This window comes from Strix uralensis, chromosome 6 (assembly GCF_047716275.1).
Source record: "Strix uralensis isolate ZFMK-TIS-50842 chromosome 6, bStrUra1, whole genome shotgun sequence".
In the NCBI taxonomy this organism is placed as follows: Eukaryota; Metazoa; Chordata; class Aves; order Strigiformes; family Strigidae; genus Strix; species Strix uralensis.
In genome coordinates, this window is record NC_133977.1 from 38,639,224 (window position 1) to 38,664,882 (window position 25,659).

At 39.3% G+C, this 25,659-nt stretch overlaps 1 protein-coding gene across 7 annotated transcripts in view; it reads left to right on the top strand.

Moving 5' to 3' along the window:
• THSD7B (thrombospondin type 1 domain containing 7B) overlaps window positions 1-25,659 on the top strand; it is a 331,460-nt gene that overhangs the window by 120,641 nt on the left and 185,160 nt on the right. For all 7 annotated transcript variants that reach the window (XR_012629528.1, XM_074873761.1, XM_074873766.1 and 4 more), the window contains exons 5-7: window positions 5,534-5,785; window positions 13,658-13,827; window positions 25,377-25,532. Coding sequence is in view for 6 of the 7 variants with exons in the window: in XM_074873761.1 (XP_074729862.1) it covers window positions 5,534-5,785; window positions 13,658-13,827; window positions 25,377-25,532 (578 nt within the window). In the remaining variant the exon portion in view is untranslated. The remainder of the gene's footprint in view (window positions 1-5,533; window positions 5,786-13,657; window positions 13,828-25,376; window positions 25,533-25,659) is intronic.

Sequence of the window (25,659 nt, forward strand, 5' to 3'; positions counted from 1 at the left end):
AAAAATCTACTGAATAATGAGACAAAGGCACTTGTGTTCCTTTTTTTTAATAAAAAAATAATTATTTAGTGTAGGCACTAAATTGTAACTTAGTGAAATGAGTACCCATGGCTAGACATTGAAATTCTGAATAAATTTAACCTGATTTTCTAACCTGATGTGTGTGCTCACTAAACATACTAAGTTAAAGTCAGGAGCAAACAGGTTTAGGGTTTTTTTTATTATTATTATTTGGATTATGAGTCTTCTTAGATACTTATTTCTTAAACTCTTAATTCTACAAGTAAGATGACAACAGTGATACAATAGAGCTGGATTTCGTTTTCTGTTTACTTTGCTTTTGTAAGTGAGAATTCAGGTCAAACTCAGTCAAGGGATAACCCATCCGTCAAGGCTGAGGTAGAGCAGCATTCAGCTCTTTTGTTTGCCTCTGTAATTTGAATTTCCATTATCCATTTGCTAGTGGATTGTGCTTAACCACTGTGCTGTTGTATGTTTTTAGGAAAAAATTATTTGCAGTTTTTAGTGTTGACATTCTTCTGTTCTCTGGATGAATACAAAATTTTGCAGTCCAGAGGTAGAAACGAGGTGCTGTAATATGCTCTCTGATGGTTATGATTCTGATCTGGGAGAGGAGATGCGTGTTCACATTCCTCCCAGCAGATACAGGAATCAAGCCTTGGTTCTCAGGCTTGAAAACAAATCCCTGGGCTATCGGATAAGAAGGAGATTTTATTTTCTAGTGCTCTTATAGAAAGTTTTATCTCTCATTTTGTTTGCTTTTATTAAAAGCACATGAAACAAAGGAACAGTGGCTGCTTTTTTCATTTCAGTAAGTAACATTTTAGAAACAGTGTCCAATAATAATTGGGCATTTTTCTTCTGTTTTCAAATTGTGCTGAAAGCCAGCTGCTTCTATATCCCTAAGATTTCAATGTCTGCCTAGGTAGCACAAATGTAAGTCAGCATTTATTTGTAATTGAAACAGAGGATCTGGTGCATTAAGTTTTGGAGACACCAAAATAGACATCTTAGACACCAAAGCTCTGTGTTTGTTTGGATTACAGGTCTCCCAGCTCCCCTTCCCTTTGGTCAGTTGTATGGCAGGCAAAGATTTCTGTCTTCCTTACCACCCTGGTGCAGAAGGGGCTGGTGATGTTTCTTCTGCCAAAGAAGCCTCTCCTGCACAGATTGAATATATGGTATTGCCAGCATCCAAAATAGCCCTGGCAGCCCTTGAGAACCCTAAAATTATGAATGCTTGAAAGTATGCCTGTTAACACTGTCTGCCAGTTTCCTGAGGGAAAAAAGTATTTGGATGCCGTTAGAAACATGGCAAAACTGTGTCCATTATTAGACCGTAATATCATTAGCCAAGTGCAAAGAGCAGGTAGTGTTTATTTATTCCATCAGCCTGTAAGGTTGGGTCATTGATTACAGAATAGGAGATGACTTTAGAAGAAGGGGAAAAATGAAAATGTGTTGTTATCGGCGTAGCTTAGCTCACTTCAGAATTTTCTTGCATTGTACTATGTGGATTTGAGCGTGTGTTCTCCGACCAGGCTTGGCACTTCTCAGGAGCCTTCCTGAGCTGCTAGGAGAGAGCCTGGCTGTGGAGAGGTACCCTGTCCTCCTGGGGCTGCCTTCCATACCAGCAGCGTGGGCATGGTGGTAGCTTCTTAATGTGTCAAATTATTTTGGAGATGATCCTTTCAGTATAAAAGGCTCAACTATAGCCACCTGTCTCATCCTCTAATGTAAGGAAATGCATTCACCTTTCATTCTGAATGCATTGATACGGTTGAGAAAGGAAACCAGGGATAACTTCCATGCTGTGTCCAACCTGATTTAATGATGCACTGCTCCTGAACGGTCTCACTCCTTTTTCCCTGCTGATAGATGTGTTTCCACTCATTTCCTTGTGGCGGATGTGATGGCTGTGTGACTGTGAGGCATGTAGCACAGATGCACTGAGCTGTTAGAAAATTTACTTTTTTTTTGGTGGGTTACTTTTTTGTCCAGAACGGAAAGTTGGTGTGGTTCAGCCTGGGACTGCACAATTAATGTATCTTGTTGGGGAGAGTGTGTCTGGAGATGGAGGAGAAGAGCAGTGCTGCTCCGTTGGCAGCAGCCTGCACTTACACAGCCACGGGGGACGTGGAGTTGCACAGTAGGAGTGGCACACAGGGCAGCTTTTCCTCCTCCTCCTCTTCTTGCTCCAGGACTACCAAGTGTAAAAGAGGCATGAGTAGGCTTCCTTTGGTTTAGTGGGGTTTTTTTTGTACGTGGTTTATTCCTCTTCATTACACAAGAGAGTAAGAGGGCGCTCTGCCACTTGACTGAGTTAGGCTTTGTGCCGCTGTTATCTGCTAATATATCCATTTTATACCACAAGCAGTGTAAGGTACGTTGTGAAACAATTCATGTAGTTTCACAGTATCAATCCAAGCATGTAACATAGAAAGAAAGCATTAATCACATAAGTATCCTACTATGTCACGGTTATTAGATTGAATCTGAAGAGGAAGATCTAACCTGATAGCTTAATATGTGGAAAGTTTGTTTAAAAACAGGGTTTTTGTAGTCTCTCCCATCCTTAAGACCTTCTTGCTCTCCCTACCAGTTGGGATACAGCCACAGCAGCGCAAATACACGCCTGGTTTGCAGCCTCAGATCGGCAAGTGTCTCGCACGTCTGGGCTTTGTCTGTATTAGATTGTCCTAAATGCATCTGTGACATCAAAAACTCTGTCTGAATTTCATGGAAAAGCATGTTTTTACATTTGTCTTTGTGTTGCTCAGTGTCACAGTTAATTTGACTTTGAGGCTCTGAATGAGTAGGTACAAGTTAATTAGATTCGCTTTCTGTTGGGCCGTTGCATGTAATTCTCCCTCAAAAAACATTTATTCGAGCAGAAAGATGGAAATTGCCATCTTGACGTCTTGTTCACCTTAAGGTCAATGAAGTTATCTCTTTAGCCTTTTATAGTAGGAGTAGTGGAGGGATTTTCAGGGAAGGAAACAGCTATTCAGTCTTTGCATACTTCAAAAGCTTTTGCAAATATCAAGGATGATTGCTGGGCAGAGTGTTAGCATAGGTTTGAATCCATTAGGGAAAGGTATTGTAGGTATTGTCTCGCTAAGAATTGGGGTTAGCAATATTCATTTTAAAGAAGACCCCAAAGCATATTTTTAAAGGCTTCATTTTGTTTGGTACTTCAGTAAAGATCAGGCAAGACTTAAATCTCCTTTGCAGTGGCACAACCCCAAAAATGAATTTGGGTTTTCATACTGGTATCTGAATGTAAAATTTTGATGACTCTTTAACTTGTGAGATCAGTTACCCTTCATGCTGTGTTCTTAGATAAACTCAAGTTTTCTAGTACAATCAGCTAGGGCAGTGATTTGTATGTATTTGTCTGTTTGTATTTTACCTACTCAAAAATCAGGAATTCTTGTTTCTGGTATATTGTGGCATGGGTGGCTCACCTAATAACTTTTGAAAAAGTATTAAAAAGGAAATAGTTACCATTCATGTGACTCCACCTAACCTAATGTTCCAAACAAGATGTAAAATCCCTGGGTTAGTAAATACAGATATAATGATTATTATTTTTCAGTCCTTGGTTCAATAGTATTGACGTTTTGTACCAGAGACAGCTTTGCAATCAGTTGCATTTGACATGTAATAGAGGAATGAGACATCTTTTTGAGTTGTAACCAAGAATAATTTTATTTTGAGGGGGTTATATCACAGGCTATTTCGACTTCATGAAGTTGTTAAAATAAACCTCAGTAAATTCATCCTCACAGCACCTGTGCGATTAATAAGTTTTATTCTTGGTGAAGAAACTGAGACAAAAAGTTGTTATACTTTTTTTTTTTTTTAAGTATAAATTTAAGCCCCTAAATTGTTGTATTTTGCTGGTAGTTGAGGGTCTTGTCAAACTTGATCAGGTATCAGTGGGAATATTCCTGCTGACCTTTGTGAAAACAAGAATAATTTCTATACTGGAGGAGAAGTGAGTGAATGTCCTTTATCTTCTGTGCTCCCTCTATGAGACTGCCCTGCAATCCTGAAATGATTGCCCCAGTCTATTTTCTTTAGAGAAAGTTAGGTTAGTCAAACTGTGCTATAAGTAATACCAAGTGAGGTAATGGCTGGTTCCCTGGCAGCAGCTCTGGATTTCACACCTTTTAAGTGTACCTGTATTTGCTCCTTACAGTTGGCAAAAGCCTGACCATGAGCAACTGGAGGCTGGAGAAGAAAATTTAGAGAGAGTTCACACTGAGTTCATGTATGGTCTTAATTTTGGAGGCCAATTTGCATCATCCATGTAACACTAGGCAGAAGTCAGAAAATCTTGGTTCCTTTTTTCCTGGTGACTCCTTTTTTCTGGGTTTCATCTTTTTTTGCCCTGTCCCGTCCTTTGTGGTGCTTCAGTGATATCTCTGCTTGTATGTACCTCAGTCTTCTTTCAGTATATCCTTTCCCACTCTGTTACCTCAGCTATCTAAGGTCTTTGAGAGACAAGAAAGGTCTTTTTCTCATTTTGGGAGAAAAGTGGTGACTCTCTGGTTGATCTCCAGCTGGGGTGAGGTGAAGCAGCAGAAGCTGTGCTCTAGGGGGTCCCTCGCAGCCTGTGCTGGGCAGGAAGAGCCATCAGCCGGCTGAGGCAGAAGTGGAGGAGCAAGGAAGGATGCTGGCCTTGGTCTGGAGGTTTGTCTTCTTCCAGAAGTATTTGCTACGCTTGCCATACTTTTCTATAGTGTGAAGAGCTATTGTAACTTTGAAATTTTTTTCTGGGACTTGGTGTCTTGATACCAAACCTCAACAGTTGGCAGCTCTTAAAATTTGGTTTTCTGTTGTATTGGGCCTTGTGTGGTGTCTTGACGTGTTACAGGATTAATAAGGATCGTGTCCTAATGTCAGCAGGAGTGATTTGAGTCCAAAATACAGCCACAGTTGCAGCATTCCTGGGTCTCTGGTGGTTTATCAAGTTTGGAAGCCCTCTGACCTTGTTTGATAACAGCTTCATAGAACCAATATCTTTTTTATTAGTGTGTGACTAATTATTTTTTAAAAGAGCAGAGTTGCTCAGCACGATGTGCTGACACCTGGATGAATGGGCGGATGGTGGGCAGCTAGTCCTGTGTGTAGGGTGGTAGGAATGGTTACCAGTGGCAGTATTTCTCTGGGGCTTGGATTTTATTTTCCATCTTGGATAAACTGTGAGTTTCTAACTGCACAGGAACAAGTATAGTGCTTTTTGCATATGTTTTATGCAACTTGAAATAAATGAGGTATATTATTTACAAAGTGCTTAGCATGCAAGATTGCACCCAGAACTCCCTGAAAATGCATTATGTGCGCTGCACTACAGCTCCTCTTACTTTCATTGTACTGGTGTTGATGCAGGTTTTCTGATTTACCCCAAATGACCATGGATTTCTTCTTTGGGGATTTGGCTTTAAAAAAAAAAAAAATTATTAAGCAAGACCTCCTCAGCTGTTTTACTGTGTTCCTATTGCAGCCTCTGCATGCAAGATCCTGTCCCTTTGACCTTCAAGTCCTGTGTCATCGCTAAAGACTGTGAGACGTCAGAGTGGTCTGCGTGGAGCGCCTGCTCGCGGACCTGTGGCTGGGGAGATCTCGCCCCAGGCTTTAGGAGCCGGCACCGTGGTGTGAGGAGCGTGGCGGTGGGCACCGGGAAGCCATGCCCGGAGCTGGAAGAGAGGGAAGCGTGCAGCGTGGGAGGGAAAGAGCTACCGCAGCCTTGCCCCAGGTACAGCGAGTGCTTTTAGCCCCATTTTTGGAAGTAAAGAAGGCCCTGTTTCGTGACTGCCTTGTGCAAAGCAAATCTTCCTTGCTTGGTGTTTGTGTGTGGAGAGGGTCGCAGGTCATGCTTTGTCTCTGTGTCTGAAAGATCATTGATTTGATCATTGTTAACTATGATTAGCAGTATTATTTATTGTTAGTAATATTCTTGTAATTGTTGCTATTATCGTTACTGCTATTACAATAATTACACTTACATATAGAAATAAATTTAAATTACACCCACTATAGTTTATATTTTCATATTTTAAAAATTGAGAGCAGATACTCTTGTTCTCTGAAGGGGCTTTCATACTGATTGCTGTTTCGGAGAATTTCCTCAGCTGCGCAGAGACTGGGCAGGTCTCCATGGCTGTGCTTTTATTGGCTTTGAAATTGTAATTTTTACATAAGATTTAACGATTCGTCTTCATCTCCCTATAAAAAAATCCCAGTCTTGCTGGAGGAAAATGGGAACTGATCAGAGGTAATAGCTTGGACCCTACTCATCTTCCCTCTGGGTACTTCTTGAAATGGGAAACTTTGCAGTCCCTGAGTGCTTGCTTGGTTTATGGCAATCTTTGTTCTGGCAGAAAGTGAGGATCTCGCCTTTCTGGTCTGCAAATCCATGCTGTTATGCTTGGCCAGGCTAGCATAGGGGAATTGCTAGTTTGCTTTGCAAAGAAAATAAAATATTGCTTAATTTTTCATGTGACATGTTCTGAGGTTGACTGTAAAATGCTTCAAGATTGATAAAATCTTATGTGCATGCAGACAAATCTGCCATTTTGTGAATGAGTGTGTTTAATAGGAGGTCTATTCAGTGCTCAAGTCATGAGTTTTTGGGGCTTTGCCAGATACTGCCAAAACCTTTGATAAAGCCTTGGCAAGGTAGATTTCTTAGGAAGGCATAACCTGTAAAAGTGTCTCTATATCGTTGGGTTCATTCAAAATCAAATGCTGATCATTTTTATGCGCCTTGCTAGCAGAAGAGAGGAAGTATAAAAAAAAATATTCTGTTGCTTGATTACATCCTATGAAAAGGCTCTTACAGAGCGATTTTTGCTCTGCCCAAACGCACATCAATTTCAAAGACAACAGATTAACACATTGTCTTGCTGATTTTGTATAGGAGCGTGGGTGCAGGTGACACCTGATTGGGGTAGACTGGCTGGAGGTTAATCAGGGAGTGAACAGACATATGTCTGCCCTAGTTTCTCACTTCCACTTTTTGACATTGCACTGTATTAAAGTGCAAACGATTGTAGGGGCTTGATGTAGAGCCAGGAGAGCCCAAAAGGTGAGAAGAACCTGCATAACACTGATAATTTTCTGGAGGTACCACTCTAGAAGGAAACCTGTTGTTCTTTTGGTATATTGCTGCTACGCTCAGGTTTTCATGAGCTTATGAACACTTAAGCCTTCCCCATCCTGGCATACCTGTACACCTTCAGTCCTTCAGGCGACACCTCCAGCAAAGTATCTGTGTGAGCTAGGATAAACTGCCTAATGAGCTGGCCCAGAAAAATAACATTAGACTTGCAGGCTAATAGAGCTAAAAATATTGCGCAAAAAAAAAAAATCTCAGGTATTTAGCTAATTGTTATTTCTAGGGTTGTAATATCTCAAAATGCAGGAGGTAGCCTATGACCTCACACCGTGCAGTGTTGAGAATTTTACAGTAGCGCCTGGTTAGTAGACTTTGATTTGGCCATTCAGGACTGCAGAAACAAGCATGAATGAAAAGCTATAATGTTGAAGTATGTGCTGTGGGTCCTCTGGACGGAAGACTGTGGGGCCAGAATTTTGTATTAATGAACAGAAATCAAACTAATTAAAGTACATTATTTATGTGTCAGCAGCTGGTAAAGGATGTTATCGGTCCATGTTACAGTTTACAGCCTGGTGATTTGGTGTTGGTCTTTAGGAATTGGTGACCGAGATACTGGAAGTACTTCAGATTGTAAAGCAGTAGCTTTCAGCCATAGAGGGATGTACTGCTAATCCCTATGAAATAATCTAAGAAGTCTTTGATGCTTCTATTCTCCTTATTTGAGCATATTCTCTTTGCAGTGTAATACCTAGAAAGATTATGCTTTTTTTCCCCTTAAATATATGCCACCTCATCTATGGCTTTACTGAGGCTTACCAAACAGTTATCTTTTCTTTCTTCCCATTACAAGAAGATGATGAATTTAAGGGGATTCAGTAGCAGAAATAAAAGGCTTTCTTCTTCATTTGTCTGGTCTCAACACAAACTGTTCATTCTTTCTTTCTGGCTTGTGTTTGCCTAATCAGATTAGTTTTAAAATCTTTTAAGGTGAGAGTCCTATTTACTTTCTCAGTTCCTTTTTTATTTTCTTTTTGATTTTTAAGACAAGTAGCCTTTCCTTTAGCTTTATTCTTTGGGCAAGAATTTTCCAAAGCATGCTCCAGGCACAGCAAAGAAAATGGTGAGGACATAGACCAGAAAGAGCACAAGTCTCTGAGCAGTAGAAGAAAGGGGATTGTCTAGAGGCAGTTTTTTAATGCAGGGACAGAGAAGACTCCGTGACTGTGGGAGTGTCAGCTCTGCGCAGCTGTGGGAGATTCAATATGTTAAGAGTTAAATCAGGTGTTACTGATAAATGATTAAGAGGCAAGTTGGCATTGGCCTGTCAGCCCTGCACAGCTGTGGGAGATTCAATACTTAAGAGCCAAATCGACATCAGCTGGTCAGCTCAGCCAGGGAGCTCGGCAAAGGTGGAGAGCTCTGCTTGAGAGAACTCTGGTTGGTGAGTCAGGCAGGAGCTCTGTCCTGTGCTGGCTTAGAGAAGTGCCAGTTCTACTCCGTGCCGGCCCGGAGAAGCAGCAAGCTTTGGAGGAGAAAGAGGCCTTTGAAGAGAGGTACCAGGCTGTGCTAGTGTGGTGGAGAAAGTGGCAGCACTGGGACTGCCTGTGTGGTATGGAACTGTTTGTGGGATAAGAGTGTTGATGACCATCTAGCTGCTGATTTGCTTATCATGAAGTAAGAGCTGAGGTAGCAAGAGCACAGCGAGAGCCTAATCATGTACCATTTTAATAATAAAGGATTTTCCTTCTGCGCTTCAATGGAGAGTCCGTGCCTCAGTTGCCACACATGACTGAATGAGGGTACATGTTGCAGACTACATCCACCAACCTAGAAAAGCAGCAGCTCAAGAGGTAGCACTTGCAGAGTTGTAGTCAGTGGGGGGAGATGGGTGAAGTTATATTCCAGCCTCCTAAAAGGATCCAGAGGGGGAAAAAAATACCTTCAGCTTCAGAACTGCTCTGTTAAGTATTATCTCTGTGTCCATGGCAAGGCTACAAGTTAAAGGTCCCATCACAGGTACCTGGCAATTAGTGTAAATTTGCTGTTAAATGGGAAGGCCTTTTAATTTTATGGCTGAAGTTTACAATAACTTCTTTAATCAATAGTTTAAATGCAAGAAAATAAAACACTTTAACTGCATGTAGGACTCCAGAGCTTTGTGCTTTGTTTTGCTTTTGGTTATTTGTTCTGACGCGATTAGATTAAGTGCTTAAAAAGCTTAAATACATAGGAGGTGATTCAACTTTCTTTTATTGTGATATAAATTTGGGATAGTTCAATTAAAGTGAATGGGTATATACGGGTATAAAACTTGTGTAAGCACTAAGAGCATAAGTCCTGTAGACTAAAGAAACCAAGAGGTTACTATAAATCGGAAAGATATTGAGCACTTGTTTGTTGCATACCTGTCACTGAGTCATCAGTTTTAAAACAATGTATTATATCATTTTTATCCTTGATGTGTAGCTTTCATGTTCACTGGGGATAGATAGATTTTCCAGAATTATGATTATGTCTTTAAATCTTTCATTTTGGTTGTGGTTGCTATGTTACAAGACAGGGATCTAGAAAAAAAAACCCTCTTTGCTTTGTTGGAAATTCAAAGCTTTTCAGAAGTTAAATGATGGAAAATGGGAAAGTTTTAAGACCTGATTTTTTCAAAAGGCTTGCAGTTACTGCTGAGATACAGGTGTGATGATATCACTTTCTAAATGAGGCCCGTTATGTGTCCCAATTAAAGATAAGGCATTAGTGTGAAGGTGTTAGAGTGAAGACTTGAAAGGAAATGCAGTGAACCGTGCTGGTAGGCTGCTGGAGTTACGCTTTGGGACTAGTAGCAACACTACTCCTCAGCCCTTTGACATTCACCGGTCTCGGGTGTGCAGCAACGACCTCCATTCAGCTGGGCAGCATTGTTGCCTCCCCTCGGATCAGGAACCATCCGTGGTGAAGCTTTGGTTCTCCAGCTCCATGCTGGACACTTCTTATGCGGCCGCGGTTGGGTGTCACTGTGCAAGAGCATGCTTTGCCTTGATCTTAACAGAAACCTGCAGGACCTGCCCTTCTGCTTCCTCAACTGACTGTTTAGCAGGGAAATTCAGAGTGCTGCTTATGATGTGAAAAGCTGTCCAGCTTTATCAGCCAAGTTCCCTCCTAGATACCTTAAGCACACACTTTATTGGTTCTAAACTAGCAGTTTTTGCTTGCCAATTTTCTTAAGCAAGCTGATATATCTGTGCATTCTGGAGTTCCACATTTGGACGTTATCTAGCTGAATAACCATCAGCAATGGGGTCTGTCAATCTTTGAAGTACCTAGAGCTCCTGTAACACAGACAATATTGTCAAAAACTGAAACAAGCCTATTGGGAAGCCAAAGGGAAAGGCTGAGACTTTTTCAGCTATAGTAAGAGGTCTGTAGATAAACATGGATCACAGCTAGGACTGCAACTATACTGACTTTGCATCAGTCTATAGATATTGGTAGGAGTTAAAATGAGATGTTGAATCTATTGACATTTGAAATTGTTGTCACTGACAGGTTTTGGTGTAAGGATCACAAGAGTACACTGCAGCTGACCAATTTTGATCCAAACGTATAATGTCCCTTTCACTTCCTGAGTTATAACACTCTGCACCCTCTGGGGATGGTGAATGGGGTGGCTGGATGGTATTGGCCCCTTAGCTTAACCCTGGTACACTGCGTTTCTGGTACAGTCTGCTCTAACAACAGAATGTCCCTAGTGGCATTGGTGGCTTTGGTCATCCTTGTTCAATTGGAAAAATTGCAGTCATGTGGCAAACCCACTGTAGATATTGCTAATAATTTGCAAGTACTGGTTTGAGGTTGCCAAAGTTACAAAAAACCCCAAATATTTGCCAGCCAGTAATCTCGTTTTTATTTGCTAATGGCTATTAACAAGCTTCTGATTAAATATAAATAGAGATTACGCAGTCAGTTTCTTTTTGTTAAGTAATGTTAATTCTCATTGTCTTTAGTGCAGCCCATAGATGGGCAAACTAATACCAAGTGTCAGCCACGCTGCTTAAAACCCTGCAATGTCTGCCAAAGCTGTCTGAGGTCACTGTGTCCATCTGGAGAGGTCTTACCTTAGTTTTCCCCCTCAGTGGGAGAGCAATCCCTTGGATGTGTTTCTGGTGTAGTGGACTTGTTAATGGCCCTGAAAATGTGTACCTTTTAAACAACTAATGCTTGGGGGTCAGGATTTGTTACCGGAAAACTCTGGGCAGCTGAGGGTATGTCTGGCTGGGAAAAAGCAAGGTGGGCTGATGGAGCTGAGGCTTTAAGCTGCTCACAGCAGAGCGGGCACTGGCTGGAGCACCCGATAGCTGTTCATTAAAGACTGCTCTGTGGTGTAGCACAGTATCCAGTTACTCTGTGAAAATATCTAAAGGGATTTTTTTTTTTTTAGATTCAGGGACAGATAAAGTTTAATTATCTCTGAGCTCAGATTTAGTTATTTTGCATAATTTTAATCACTGATGGCCTAATTTTCGTAGGTGTTAACTCCCACAGCTCATGCTGAATAGGAGAAACAGGTGCTCACAGCTCTGGAAATGAGTCTTTAGCATCCAGTGTTCACAGCTGACTATCTAAGCCAGATATTGATAATCATTTTTTCTTTAGCCAGTTATTGCTTTAAGAAATACTTCCCTAAAACAACTATTTCCATGGCTGTGGAAAGATGTGTGTTCTATATTTAAGCTTCTGGTTTTGAAAGTCTAGACCTGAAGAGCACAATGTCCTGAAGAGGTGTGGAGGAGGAATCCTCTTCACCTGGTGTTTGATGAAGAGCACTTTTCATTGCCTTTATGATAAGAGGAAGGTTGCATTTAACACTGCAGGTCCAAGAAATGTGATTAGGAATTCCCCAAAGGAACTACTAGAAAAAAAAAATCATAGCTGTGCTTTACATGTTGTGGGAGTTCAAGTATTTTATGCTTGTCATGTGAAAAGTCTATTCTTAATTGTTTTCTCTGTTGGTAATAAACTCTGTGAGTGTATCCAAATTTTCACGTGGTAACTGTATATTATTTAAGAGAGCACAACAGCTCATCTGAAAAAGTACCTGTAAATTAAAAGTAATTGGCAGTATTCACAAATGTTTTCCATGAGTATGTTAGAAAATTCATAAATGCTCTGTGGCTAGAAATCATTCTTATGGCCATATTTACAACATAAGAGGTTAAGAGAACAGTGATATGTGCTCAGGCAAACTAATGTATTTATTTTTTGTATAATTTTGAGATGCGTGTTTCCTTGCCACAGCTGAAGTCAGAAACAGATACTGGCTATGGAGAATTACAACATGGAAGGCTTTTTCTCCAGAGGCACCCCATTGTGCTTGAGTATACAGTGATCAGTCAGCAGATTAACAACCATACGTAGTTTTAACAACCATGGATCTGTTTTAAGAGGAGAGAACATTTGTCCTGAGAATAAAGGAAGGAAATTACATAGTTTACATTACACAAAAGCCAAAGATTGTGTGGAAAAAGTAAACTATGAAATTTAGAGGAGCAAAAGAATAAAGCAGCAGAAGTGTGAACAGATTGGTTATAAAAACAATATTGCCTAAGATTTGCGTTCAGGAAGCTAAGAAAGACTTTGGGCTCTTATTTACTCTGCTGATACCGTGACCTGTGAATCAAAATGAATTATGCCTGTGAAAACTGTTGTATTAGAAATATGCTCTACATTTTTAGACACTATAGCGAAATAACTTCTGTTTTACACTGATACACAATACTGTTTTCCCTATAGTTTTAATAAGTTCTTCCTGGCATATAAACTGGTACATAGCAATGATGGTTGTACAGCATTTGCCTATCTGTGCCCAAGAATGTTATCCTTTCTTGAAAACCATTAATGCTTTTTAGGTGTGAACAGAATATAGAATGAAAGTATTTTTACCTAGAGCTTGCTGTGTATCACAACTTCTGGAAAGTGAAATGAGAGAACTAAGTTACTTGAGCCAATCCCTTGAAGAAACTGGTAGTACCCTAAGTGTTTATAAAACTGTCTCCTGTAGAAAAGCTGCCTGGTGCTTGGAGCTCCATTGATGTATGTAGGGTTTTAGCTATTCAGTGCATTTCAGAGTGAGGCTTTCAGCTCTTGGCAGAGAGAGGTGGTTTAGTGTTGGAGCCACATGTTTGAAAACTAGTTTTTGCACTTAATCGCACCTCTTAATATTCATTCCTTCTTTGTTTGCACCCTGCTCAAAGGTGTTGTCAGGATGATTTAGTGTTTCAGAATGCTTTGGAGATTAGTGCTGTGTGAAAAGTTTTACACAAGTACTCCAGACAAATAGCAAATACTTAACGCTTGTAAATTTAGCATTCAAAATGTTTCAGAACGTTCCCTGTTTTGGATAGGGAAGTGCTGCTGTAAAGGTTAAAACAATTGTATTTTGTCATCTAATAAAGTACCACTCTCTCACCCATAACCTTTCAAAAACTCTTGTTTTACCTGTTCTCGTTTCCAAAGGTTTGCATGGAGGACTTCTGAATGGAAAGCTTGCCAAGTGTCTCTTCTCCTTGACCAGGAGGACCCTCGCTACCAAAAGCACGTAGATCTTTGTGGAGGTGGCATACAAACCCGGGAGGTCTACTGTGTCCAAATCACCGTGGAACTTGGGATGCACCGACTGAAGGAAGGTACGTGCCAAGGGTCATTCTGAAGTATCTGGCCCAAGTAGATCTGAGTAAGAGAAATGGGGGGGGGGGGGGGGATGGTGGTGTAGAAAAAAGTAAATAACATGCAATCATTAGTAGGCTTCAGCTAGCTGATGCCCTCGTCGTAGCCATGCTTCCACAGGGAGGTGTTACACAGCATCAGAGGGAGCAGGAGGGCATGGTCCTCAGCATCCTGAGCAACTGCCAGGAGCCACAACTTTCTGGGGTGAATTGCTGCCAGTTCTGTAGGTTACTTGTGTGGGTGGATTTCAAAGGACGAAGGAGCTAAATTTTTCTTGGAGTTGAGTTTTCTTCTTCTCTCATATATCAGGTAGCCCAGCCCTTTGGTAGCTGAATACATTTATCTGTGGTTTTAGTCCTGGTTTAGAGTATAAAAAAAGATGTCACACTCCATTCTGGGTATGCTTTAGCCTCTGCTTCAGATTGATACACAATCTTTCTTGTGATTTGAAGGGGAAAGCAAAAATAATATTGTCACAACTTCTGAGCAGACAGACAGTTTTTGGACTCTGGAAGTGAGTTATATTTCTTTTTAGAAGAATAATGAGTGGATACAGATGCATGATGAATAATTCATCTTAGGCTGTTTTATTTACTCTATGTAGTGCTCTTGCAGAATATGTTTTTGAGCAGAGATGTGAGATAATAAGAACACAATATCATATCTTAGATTTATTTACTTACAAAGGCAAATCAAATGTTTTCTGGACACCCAGTGTGTCCTAGCATCCCACAAAGACTCTGAGATTATAGAAAACCAGACCTGTTTTATTCTCTACTCAGTCCATGCATAGTTGCTGCTTCACCTCTGCCATACATCTGGTGCTACCTTGCTCTCCCAACACAAACCCTGCTCTGTTCTGCACAAGTGTGTGATGCACATGACTTTCAAAGTAAGAAAAGTGCTGTTGATGGGAGGTGTGTAATATTTCTTGACTGTCTTCATCCTGACTGCTTCTGTAATCCATGCAGCCATTGTATGGCAAGTTGGTGAGCAGCAAGCTTTAACTGACTTCATTCACACTTTTTCATTCTTTTTCAGTATTGTGAATTAATCAAGAAGATTAGAGGAGTGCATCTGAAACCCTTACACCAACGTAATTCGTTACAGAATTGATGCTATATATCCAGTGTGTGATCACCTGCAGGTTTTTCCCTTGTTCCAAGTTCAATTTAAAAATTGCAAGACCTCCCCTCAACAAAAAAAACCACGGGCATACCTCTTCCTTGTTTTTACAGTTCTAACCTTTTGTGTTAAAAAAACCATAAGTTCATATAGGCAACTGAAAAAAACAAACATGCAGAGCAGTTGTACAAGATATAAATTATTACTGCCGTTCCAAGGCAGTGGTGCAGATTTGCAGTAGTCCTTAGACAGTGAGAACCCCATCTACTGTCAGAATAGTGACAGTAAACAGAAAGAGGGAAAGCTTTCCCTATTATTTCTCCCTATCCGGTAATATTCAGTGTGTCTCATTTACTAGCTGATCAATTTTTGTTCTTTGAATAAATAAGGAATGATGTCTTTTCTGACCTCTTTTCTGGCAACGTGAACCGATAGAATACTTTATTCATCACTAGGGCATCTCATATTTTATTGTACCATTTTTTCAGGGATGGGAAGATGATGAGGAAGTTAATCCTTCTATGTATAAGCAAATATAGAGTCTAATTGCTACCATCAAAAGTACAGTAATTTTTCTTTCACCTCTTGAGTGTCCTTAAAGGGATCATTCAGGAATCAAACAAGCGAGTCTAATAGGATATTACCATCTATCACTGTTGTTATTCTTCTGGTTACTTCCAATGAGTGTCTGGACCTAGGCCCAATGACATATGTGAAAGAAGATTTTTGTCCTGTGGTCTCTCTAACAGCATTCTTGGATAAAATATCTTGAATCCTAGTTGGAGACAGGTACCATCTGTGATGTATTTATACATATTGCTCAAAGCTCTTTTATCCCCCAAGGATATCTCTCCCATTTTTCATTTGCTTAGTCTTCCCATCTATTTCTTCTTTTATTAAAATGTGTATATTTAGAAAGGGAGCCCTTGTTTTCTTGAGTCCCTATATATCAGTTATTCAGAAGGTTAAGTCTGCTGAAATCTTTATATATTTTGATTATAAAATTCCAACTTGAAGATACTGGAAATGAAAAACTTTCACTCAAGTATTACTTTCAGAAATGTATTGATGAGATTTCATCTTTCCCCCCCTAAGAGGTGACCTAACTAAGAAATTCTGTTTTGATCCAAGTGAAGTTACATATTTTTTAGGTCTTAAGGAGGAAGTCCGTAATTTTAACATGGGTGATGAGTATTTGGAGGCAGAAGGTCTTCAATCTTTGAAGTCCTTTGTAGTATTCTTGCGTTCTGAGACTTACATCTAGATGAAGCTGGTAGGGAACATCTGGGAAACATGTGAAGTGTTGTGTCATTCAGATATCCATATTTCTGTGTATGTAGTTAAGCCAATGTATAGGCACCTAAGTTAAGAGACTGCACTATTTTTAACGTTAGCTATTCTGTCCACTACACTCTACGCAGTTGTGAGGCTTCTGTTAATTTAGGCTGAAATTTAACATAATTAGCTCTAAACAGATGCTTGTGGTTTTTCTTTAAGTATCTCATTGATTTTTAACACATTTAAATTTATAATGCTTAATTTTCACAGAGAGGTTGTCATCTAATACTTCAGGTTTATCATTATTCTTTTGATATGTAGAGATGGAAGCAGCAAATCTACGTGTTTGAAATGATGTTGCTTTTAAGGAGGAAACAAATTTTGCACGAAAAGTAGCATAGAATGTGCAAGTGAGCATGGTACAGCTCCGATCTGCCCTTTCTGCCCTTCATCTCTGGATATTTCCTGATCTGTGTTTCTGGACATCCCATGTCTGGAACAAACTGTAGATGTGGTGATGTTTACCCTTCTTTGTGCCTCTTTTTTAATGTAAATCTGTTCACTTTTATGGAAGCTCTTTTAAATAAAGCAGAAATGCAGATCTCAACTTATTTTCAAAGCCAGACACTGCTAACATGGGACACATATGTTTTCTTCTCTAAGTGGCCTTTTCTGGCTTTTTTGTGACTGCTGGTTTTATAAAATGTTATCTGAAATGTGTTTTCCCGCCTTAAATTTTTTCCACAATAAATTTTAATCAGTCTGGGTGAACATCACTAACTAACAATCCCCAGTGTACCAACAAAAAAGACATTTGGTAGAAATCTGGAAGAATATTATGCAATGATCAGTTTATGAAATCTCCTTGTTTGGTAATGCAACTGACCTCTCAATCACAATAAATAAGTCCAATAATATGGGAATTAAAATTCTTCTTAGAGTCTGGGGATGGTGTCTGTGTTTATGTTCAAACAGTTAATAAACATATGAGGTTCCTACATTTAATCTTCTTCCTCAGGAATTTTTTACCTTCTCTTCCGAAGGCCAGGGAGTATCCTTTTGTTTTCTAATTAAATTTTGCTTTTTGAATTTATCTAGAGACTATAACTCTTGATCAGTAGTCTGGGGGATGGCATCCCTTATAAAATTCTCCAGAAGTGTCTCTTCTCTGAACTAATTACCTACTGTCCCTAGTGACTGGGATGCTGTTCTCTCCATATTTTCTGTAGCTTTCTAACTAGGGATGTGCCTGCCCTGTCATTCTTTCGTAGAAGTTGTGCCTTATATATCTTGACGTTTTTTCTTTTTTACTTGTTTGAATGAGATCCAATTTACCTCTCACTTTCAGAATTTTCTTATAATGTTTTTTGGAGCCTGTCTGCTTAAGTTTTAATTACAGTACTGAAAAGACCTTTGCGAAATGCTTTTCTTACTTGAATCTTCTTTATTGTTTACCTAGCATAGTAAACTTGGCTAATAAAATGTATCTCTTATTACCATCTCACCAGCAAATCATTGCAGTTTCGTATCTCCTTAATCTTTGTTATTTTCCACCTGAAAATCCACATTAAATTCTCATACCTGTACAAGGTTCTAAAGTTTTGTTTGCAATTTTTTTGCTTAATGAGTGTCTCCATCATATTTGTCTCCATATATTTATTTTTATTTGATCTTGGTTTCAGTAGCAGGTGTGTGAGGTGTTTGTGCCGCCTTATTCTTGGATACCTTTTAGTGTTACCCTGCAAAACTATTTCTTACAGAAATCTTTATTGCTTTTATACCCCTCGTTCCTTTGAGAGGTGTCACATGTTAGTAGACATAATTTCTTGACTTATTTCACTGTAGTTCACCAGCCTATACCCATTTTTGCTTTATTTTTAGGATGTGATTCCACCTGGTTCATCTTATATGAGATTTTTTTTTTATAAACTTGTATGTCACCAGCTGTAGCAACAAAAACTCCTTTAGTCTGTTTACAATTCAAGACTTAGTAAATACTCAAGTACCTTTTCAGGTCTAATGGTTACTTTCTGATTCATCCTTGTGTGTACTCCCTTATGTGTTTTTGTCATAAAGCCACTTTACTGACAGAATCCTCAAATGGTCTGAAAGTGAAAGTGTTCCCCTGTGCTTTCATGTAAGTCCTACTTATATGAATCTCAAAATGATAATTTTATAGCCTTTATCCTTTCTTGTTTTCCACAAAATGTTGAGCTTTCTCCCTACTTCTGATAAACAAAAATGTCCTATCCTTTCTTATCTGATGAGTGAACTTTTCAGACTATTCTTAATTCCCATATGAGAGATGTTTTGGCACTATATTTTATTTTCCAGAAATTAATGCCTCCTTGGAGTTGCACAGAGATGAATTTGATGACACCTTTCATTCATATCTTGTGTTATTCTGTATTTATTCTTATCCCTTTCTTTCTGCTCTTTTGTCTGTCTTAGCTCCAAAATATGCATGTTTTTGCCTTCATTGCTCTGTTTCCTAATGAGGGTGCCACATTTTTTTCCCTGCAAGTTCTTTGTTCTGCTCTGAATCATGATCTTCCAATGTGTGTCTTCTGGGGGATTAGTGTTTTAAATTGGTACATGTGGCATCTGTTCAATAAACTATGGAAGTACTTTCAGGAAGAGAGAAATACCAGTGAATTTAGACTGGTATTTCTCACAAGAACAGTGCTGTTGGAACATGCCATAATTCCTTTGGGTGCTAGCTGTCCTGGGAGCCACCAGGTCTGGCTCTTCGGGGACAAAGTTGGTTGTGCAGGCTATTGTCATTTATGGCTGTTACCATCCTGCATATTTATTGGGAAAAGACTGTTGTTGGAGATAAGCTGCTTGTAGGAGTTGGAGTAGGATATGCACTGCTGGAATGAATATGAACCTTGTGTGGAGTATGAGCCCTATATTAAATGCACAGTGGTTTTTTTTTCAGATTTATGCTGGTGAATCTGCAGGAATGAGAAGATTGATTTACTCTACTGAAATTAAAATTTAGGGACTTTGATGTTTAAATCCTGTTGTCCTTGTCTGGTTTATGAAATTGAAAAGGAATAGGTTAGAATATATTAGTAATGAGAAAACTTGACTAGGTCCATAGGGGGGTAGAGGACTGATGGTCAGCAGTGGTGTGAAAAAAGCTTTGTTCGACTGGCTCGTGGTACAGCAACAGGAGCTTCCAGCCTGAGGCTTAGTTGACCTGAATCACAGAAACCATGTTCTCAGGTGGAAGAACCACCCCTCTAAGGATCCCTCTCGTCCCAAACTGGTTATTTATCATTGGAATGACTGAACTGGCTTGAAAAGATGAGAAATACACCTCTGAAGTGTAAAATATATCCAGGCGAGCCTGCATCAGATTTATATTGCTGGGATGCCGAGTTATTGATCTGTAAGCTCACCAAATGCCGAGCAGAATTTATGAGATACAACTCACATAATGGAAAAATAAATATGTAACAGCTGGCTTCTTCGGGGGAAACCCTTTAGAAGCAAGAGAGGAAATGGTTTTATTCAGATCGTTGCAGTGCTTGACAGTAGTGTTTAAATGTGTATTTCAGAAATTTTAGTTTGAGTCCATTAGGGAAGAAAACATTTTCCCTATTGTCTATTAGAGGTGTAATATTTTCAGTTCTTTCATGTCTAGAAACTAATTAAAGTAAAATGAAGAGAACAGTGTATAAAAAGACTTTGACAGTGAAAGAAGTGTGCCTTCTAAAAGGTGCCTTATAAAGAACTTGCCTGTTATTATCAACAAGCTATCTGATATGACCATGAAATATTTATCCCTTCATAAATACTTTTATTTATATAGCTGGCTTTGGTATGCAGCAAATAATATGCTGCCCAGTCAGCTCACATGAGATACTAGGTTTTAGTTCACAGTTTTATCTTTGACAGCTAAGATTTTAATTGCATTTGTATTTTTGTCATTATTTTCTGCCACTAGAACTAGATTAATTTTATTCAAAACAGTGACAGTTTGTTCTGAGTAATTTTGTCCTGTTGTTATGAGGACAGGGAGCTGCATTGTGTTCAAACAATAATGTTGAGTCAGAAGAAAAAATAAAAGGATTTGTATGTACAAGGCTACACCACAAACTGGGACACTGGGGAGAAATAATGAAGCCAGTGGTGACTGGACTGCTCTTGGAACAGGAGACATTCAGGGTAAGTCAAGCTTGTGAACTTGGGCCAGCTCTGCATGGAGCAGCCCTGCTGCCTTCTGGGTCCAACTAGCTTAGTGTGTCAGTAACTTAGCTTTGGGCCACCTGTACCACGTCCCAGTGTTGTAGACACATCCATAATGGTGCTTTTCTCATGGTATCAGGACTCCTGCAGTGATGTGGCCTTCACAGAAGGGATTTCTGCTCCTTGGTGCTCCTTCCTGTTGAACGAACACTAAACTTAGCGATGGGCAAAGTTCACCCTCTTATGAGGCTTTCGTGAATCATATCCCCACCTTTGGGTTTTCTCCCCTGTTTTCCTTGTGGCTTCTCTCACCCTCTCTGGCTGTCTGCCCCAGTGATTTCCAGAATCTGGTTGCTTTTCTGGATAACAGCCAACAAGGTTTAAATATGCTGCAGAATCCCTTTTTTCCTGCCTGTCGTTGCCTTTACTGGCATCCCGTTGCCTCCACTGTTTTTCCCGGACACTCTTAATGACTTGTCACCTCTGGTCTGCTCAGCCATGTGACTGCTGGTGGGAAGCCCACCCTGAATTTTTGCCAGATCCGTGGTTTCCGTTAATAATCTCTACAAATTCTGCTGTAGTGAAACAACACAATATCCCAGTTGGGATCAGGATTCTGTCATACAGCAGAGGATATGGACACAGGGAAACTTTTTATTCCATGGAGTGCTAATAGTCTGTGTCACTTTAATAAAATTGTGAGGTTCTTTATTGTTCTGAAATACATTAAACCGTTGTTGCTCTTGGCAATCCACTATTAACCCTCTTCCATGCTGTGATTAGCCTTCTATTCATACTTTGTTTCTTGTCTATTAAATAGATTTTAATTGAAAATAGGGCTTCAACTTTGTGCCTTGTGGCTTCAAAAATAATTGATTCTTCTTAAAAGCGTAAAGGAGCCCTTTCCATCAGGCATGGGGTGCATTAGACTTTCCTAATGAAGGGATGCACTGGACTAGGGTTGGCACCGTTTACAGGCTAGTTAAATTACATTCACCACTTCTCCTTTGTCTAATTTTTTGCTATAAAAACAAGGTTAGAGAAATTACAAATGCTGTGCTGGGTTTATCCCTATTATGTCTTACACATGTAGGTGTTTTTATAACACAACTCATTCCTTTGTGATTTTCTCAAGTAATTTCCCCTTGTATTGATCCAAGTGTCTTTGGTTTTAAGTCCTGGCAAAGGCAGTAAGAATTTTCACAAAGATATGCCATCCCTTTTCATGTACGCTGGCAATCATTAATTTGGCTTAGTTTTGCCAAAAGATATGGCAAACATCTGGATTTATTGCCTTGAGAATTGAATATTAGCTAAAATATGGCTGCACCATTATATAAGAAAGTCATGATGTTCTTTGCATGTATTTCAGATACTTTAGTGATATTTAGAAATGTCTCATTTAGGTGTAAATATCAGAAATACTTGTTTATTCATTGTAAAAGGTAAATGAAGTTAAGGTCCAGGAAAAAAAGTGTTATTTACCTCCTGATGAGTTGAAAAGCTAAATATGAAAGGAATCATTGCAGCCAAAATGCCATCCTATACATTTTTTCCTCTGTCTGCTCATCATTGCTTTTTAACATAGTGTTGGTATGTATGCCTGCAAGTATGTGTCCATGTGACCATATTCACAGATAACTTATTTATTGGCTTAAAATTACATTATGAAAATAATCATATCAGAACTGATTTCCTCTTCCACTCTTCCTCCAAATCACTACCTTAGTATAAAAATATATAGGGAAACAAGATACTTTAGAACCCAATTTATTATCTCCTGCTGGTAGCAATAACCTGAAAATAACAGCAAATAGTAAAATTCAAACTTGAGGCAGACACTGGTGCTGGGAACAGCTGTAGTCGCATTTATAAAGGATAGATTCAATATAACAGCTATAGAAATGTGCAATGTTTCAGAGGCTCCCAGATTAGTACTTGATTGCTTTTTCAAGTTTGTTCTATAGTTTGGGAGGAACACAGGATTTTAAAAGGTACGAACAAGTGTAATAAATAAGCTGCTACTTGAATCAGAGATATTGCCTCCCCCTCCCACTCTTCTCTTCCCTGGCTTCTGCCTTTCCCCAAAAAGTGGCTAATATTTTTCCAAGGGAAATAATTTCACAAAAACCACTTTTTCCCTATGAATGTAGGAAAATGCCATTGCAGAGTCAATTATTAAGCAAAATCAGGAGGCTGTCTGGTATGTAAAGGCAGTCCTAGGAGCTGTGTTCATTTATTATAGGCATAATGTGAGGTTTTTTTTCCTGAACAGGGCATCCCCAGCCAGGCTGTCTGTGCCCTTTTGGAGGCTGCAGTGTGTGAGAATTTTGGTTTTAAAAGGTTCACAGAAAACACTCATAGTTCATTTAAAAAAAAGAAAGGAAAGAAAAATATTTGTTAAGACTATGCAAGAATAGCAATAGAAAATTACATCAAGTTTTTAAATAAAACTGATGGAAATCAGAGTTGTCAATCAAATGGCTGAAGAAGAGATGAAACTCTTTTAGAGAGGACCCCGCTGGTCCACCCGGTCACTCTGGCTATCGTGCTGAAAATTGTGGCTCTTTATGCCTGCCTGGTTTTGGAAGAAGATGGTATTGTATATGCATTTATTAATGCAGCTTGTTTCTTTTTGTTCTTGTCTTATTCCTGAAGACTTTCACTGGAGGATTTAAGTCAGTGTAGAGTGAGTTATAAGCTGACACAGACCTAGAATATATTTGGGTATTTGATTAGAATAGTCTGTGTATTTTCTGATTTGCATTTTACAGAATATATAGAATTACTTAAGGAAGTGGCTAAACAAGCAGTCTTATTCCAGAGACAAGTAGAATGTTGGTCCTAGGGAAAAAAACTCCCAGTGCTAGAATTAAATAGGGAAGCAGCCCGAGGGAGGAAGAGGAGCAGGAAGGTGCTTGGCAGGGAGAGGAAGGCAGGGATTTCCTACAGAATAGGAAAGAGTCTTCTCAGCCTAACAACAAAAACCTGCCCCTCTGTAATCAATTTTTCTTGTTGTTCTTTTATCCAATACCAATTTAAAATACCCTAGGCACCACTGGATGTAGATGGTTAGTTTTCAAGGCAGGAGAACCAACCTGCTTTATCTAGTGGCTTCCACAGTTAAATAGTTAAATGCAACATAGAAACGCTCTAAAAATCAGTGAGGAGGAAAGAGCCATTGCTAACAATGACGCCTTGAGTTAGAGCAGAGTAGGACTGGACTTCACTCCTTGGGTTGACCATCTGCACTCAATTTTACTTCCTTTCATTTCTTCAAGTGAACTCTCAAAAAATGATACAGTTTTGCAAAGCTTGATGCTGAAAGGCAGGTTAAGCCGTGCATGAGACTTCTTGGCAAAATAAGTACTCTTATCCTTAAAACTCTAATATTTATCTCATTCTGTCTGTCACTTCACTTGCAAGGTCTGTAGAAAAGGTCTGTTTATGTTAGCGTTCAGGTGAATTGGATTTATGCCACCTTGTTGTAATCTCTAAATGAACATGTCAAAAGCCTTACAGTGTCTCAGAAATCATTCAGAAAATGGTCTTTTTTGCTAACATATTATCTTGCAGCTTAGAATTAAATCACATCTGTTGTTTAATCTTGTTATTCTGATTAGCTGGAATCATAAGCACTGATATTGGTCTGAAGTCTCAGCTTCAGGATATGCAAATCAAAATTTATTGGGATCTTGAGCACTGAAGTCTTGTGTTTAAAAAAAAAAAAGTTGTGTTTTACTTCAAATGATTCATTTTAAAGAAAATGGTAAAATATCAGAAAAAGAAAAGATTACTCGTATATTTAGCATATTTTTATAAATTCTTTTCAAGCCAAGTCCATGCATGGAAGCAAAGAAAAATAGACGTGAAAATAAAAATTAGGATAAAGCAAACTCAGTAGCTATAGAAATTAATGAAGCCTTGGTAATACCATGGCAGAGTAAACTCAAACAAACCTTTGCCTTTTGAAAGACTGCTTTGATATTGATTTATCTAAAGAGACATCCAAATTCAGCCCATAATGTAATTAAAATGCAATATCATATAATGACTCAGAAGATAGATTTCGGTCTTTCCTCTTCCTTTCCTTCCTCCCTCTGCTATGAATAAAAAGGCGAGAGTTAATTGAAACTAGAAATCTCTTATGATAAATGAAAATATAAAGGGAATCAGCTTTTCAAATTTATTGTCAGTATCATCTAAACTGGTACTTGGCAGAGGTTGGGGTCGGCTCATCTCTTGGATGAAGAGGTTTGGAGATCCGTGTCTGCCTTGAGTGGAGGCAACTCAAGTAAATGTCTCACCTCCCAGGTAGGAAAGATGATTTCTGCATGTGTATGTGTAGAAGAAACAGAGAGCTCTGCTCAATTTTATTGAAAGAAGATGAAGAATATTCAAAGTTCTGGACCCTGCATCTGTCATCTAGAGGTGGCAGTGCCCTGAAGGGGATGGGTATGGGGATATTCCTCAGTGCTCTGGATTTTGTCACCTGCCTCTGCCTGGCTCCCAACTGCAGTGTGAGCTTTTTGGATTTCCTTCTTATATGTCTTTCTCTTCAGTATGGTGTAAAGAAGTCTCCTTGGCCATAAATGCGAGGGATTAGATTCCAGTTTGTTGCTCCAACATTGTAGAAAATCAGCACTGAATTTAGCTTTAAAGCGTCTGTTTACCATTAAGCATAGTCTTAATTGGCCTGCTGAATATGGATGATTTAGATAAAACTTTAAGTGCTGAACACAGGATTAACTTTTTGCTTGGGGTTATAAGATGCTAAGAAAGCACTGGATTTTGGTGCATTCTGGAAAACTAAGGCCAGCAGTAAACTCCGGAACTCTGCACATTGGTCAGTGCAAAGTTACAGCCCTGCTTTTCTTTTTTCCTTTCTTTTTTTTTTTTTTTCTCTTAGTTACTAGACCAGTTGATGGGAAGCTATGCCTGGGTCCTGCTCCCTCTGCCTCCCAGCTGTGTAACGTGCCGTGCCCGGCTGAGTGCGTGGTGTCTGCCTGGTCGGTGTGGGGCCCCTGCCTTCATGAGAACTGCCAGGACCACCACGGAGGAAGAGGTAATGGCTGCTCTTATATATATTGCTTTTGCAGTATTGGGAGATCTAAAGCAGGTAATGGAATATTATGATAAGATTGCAAAAGCAGTGGTATCAAATTCTACATTGGGAGCTTAATGTATTTTTT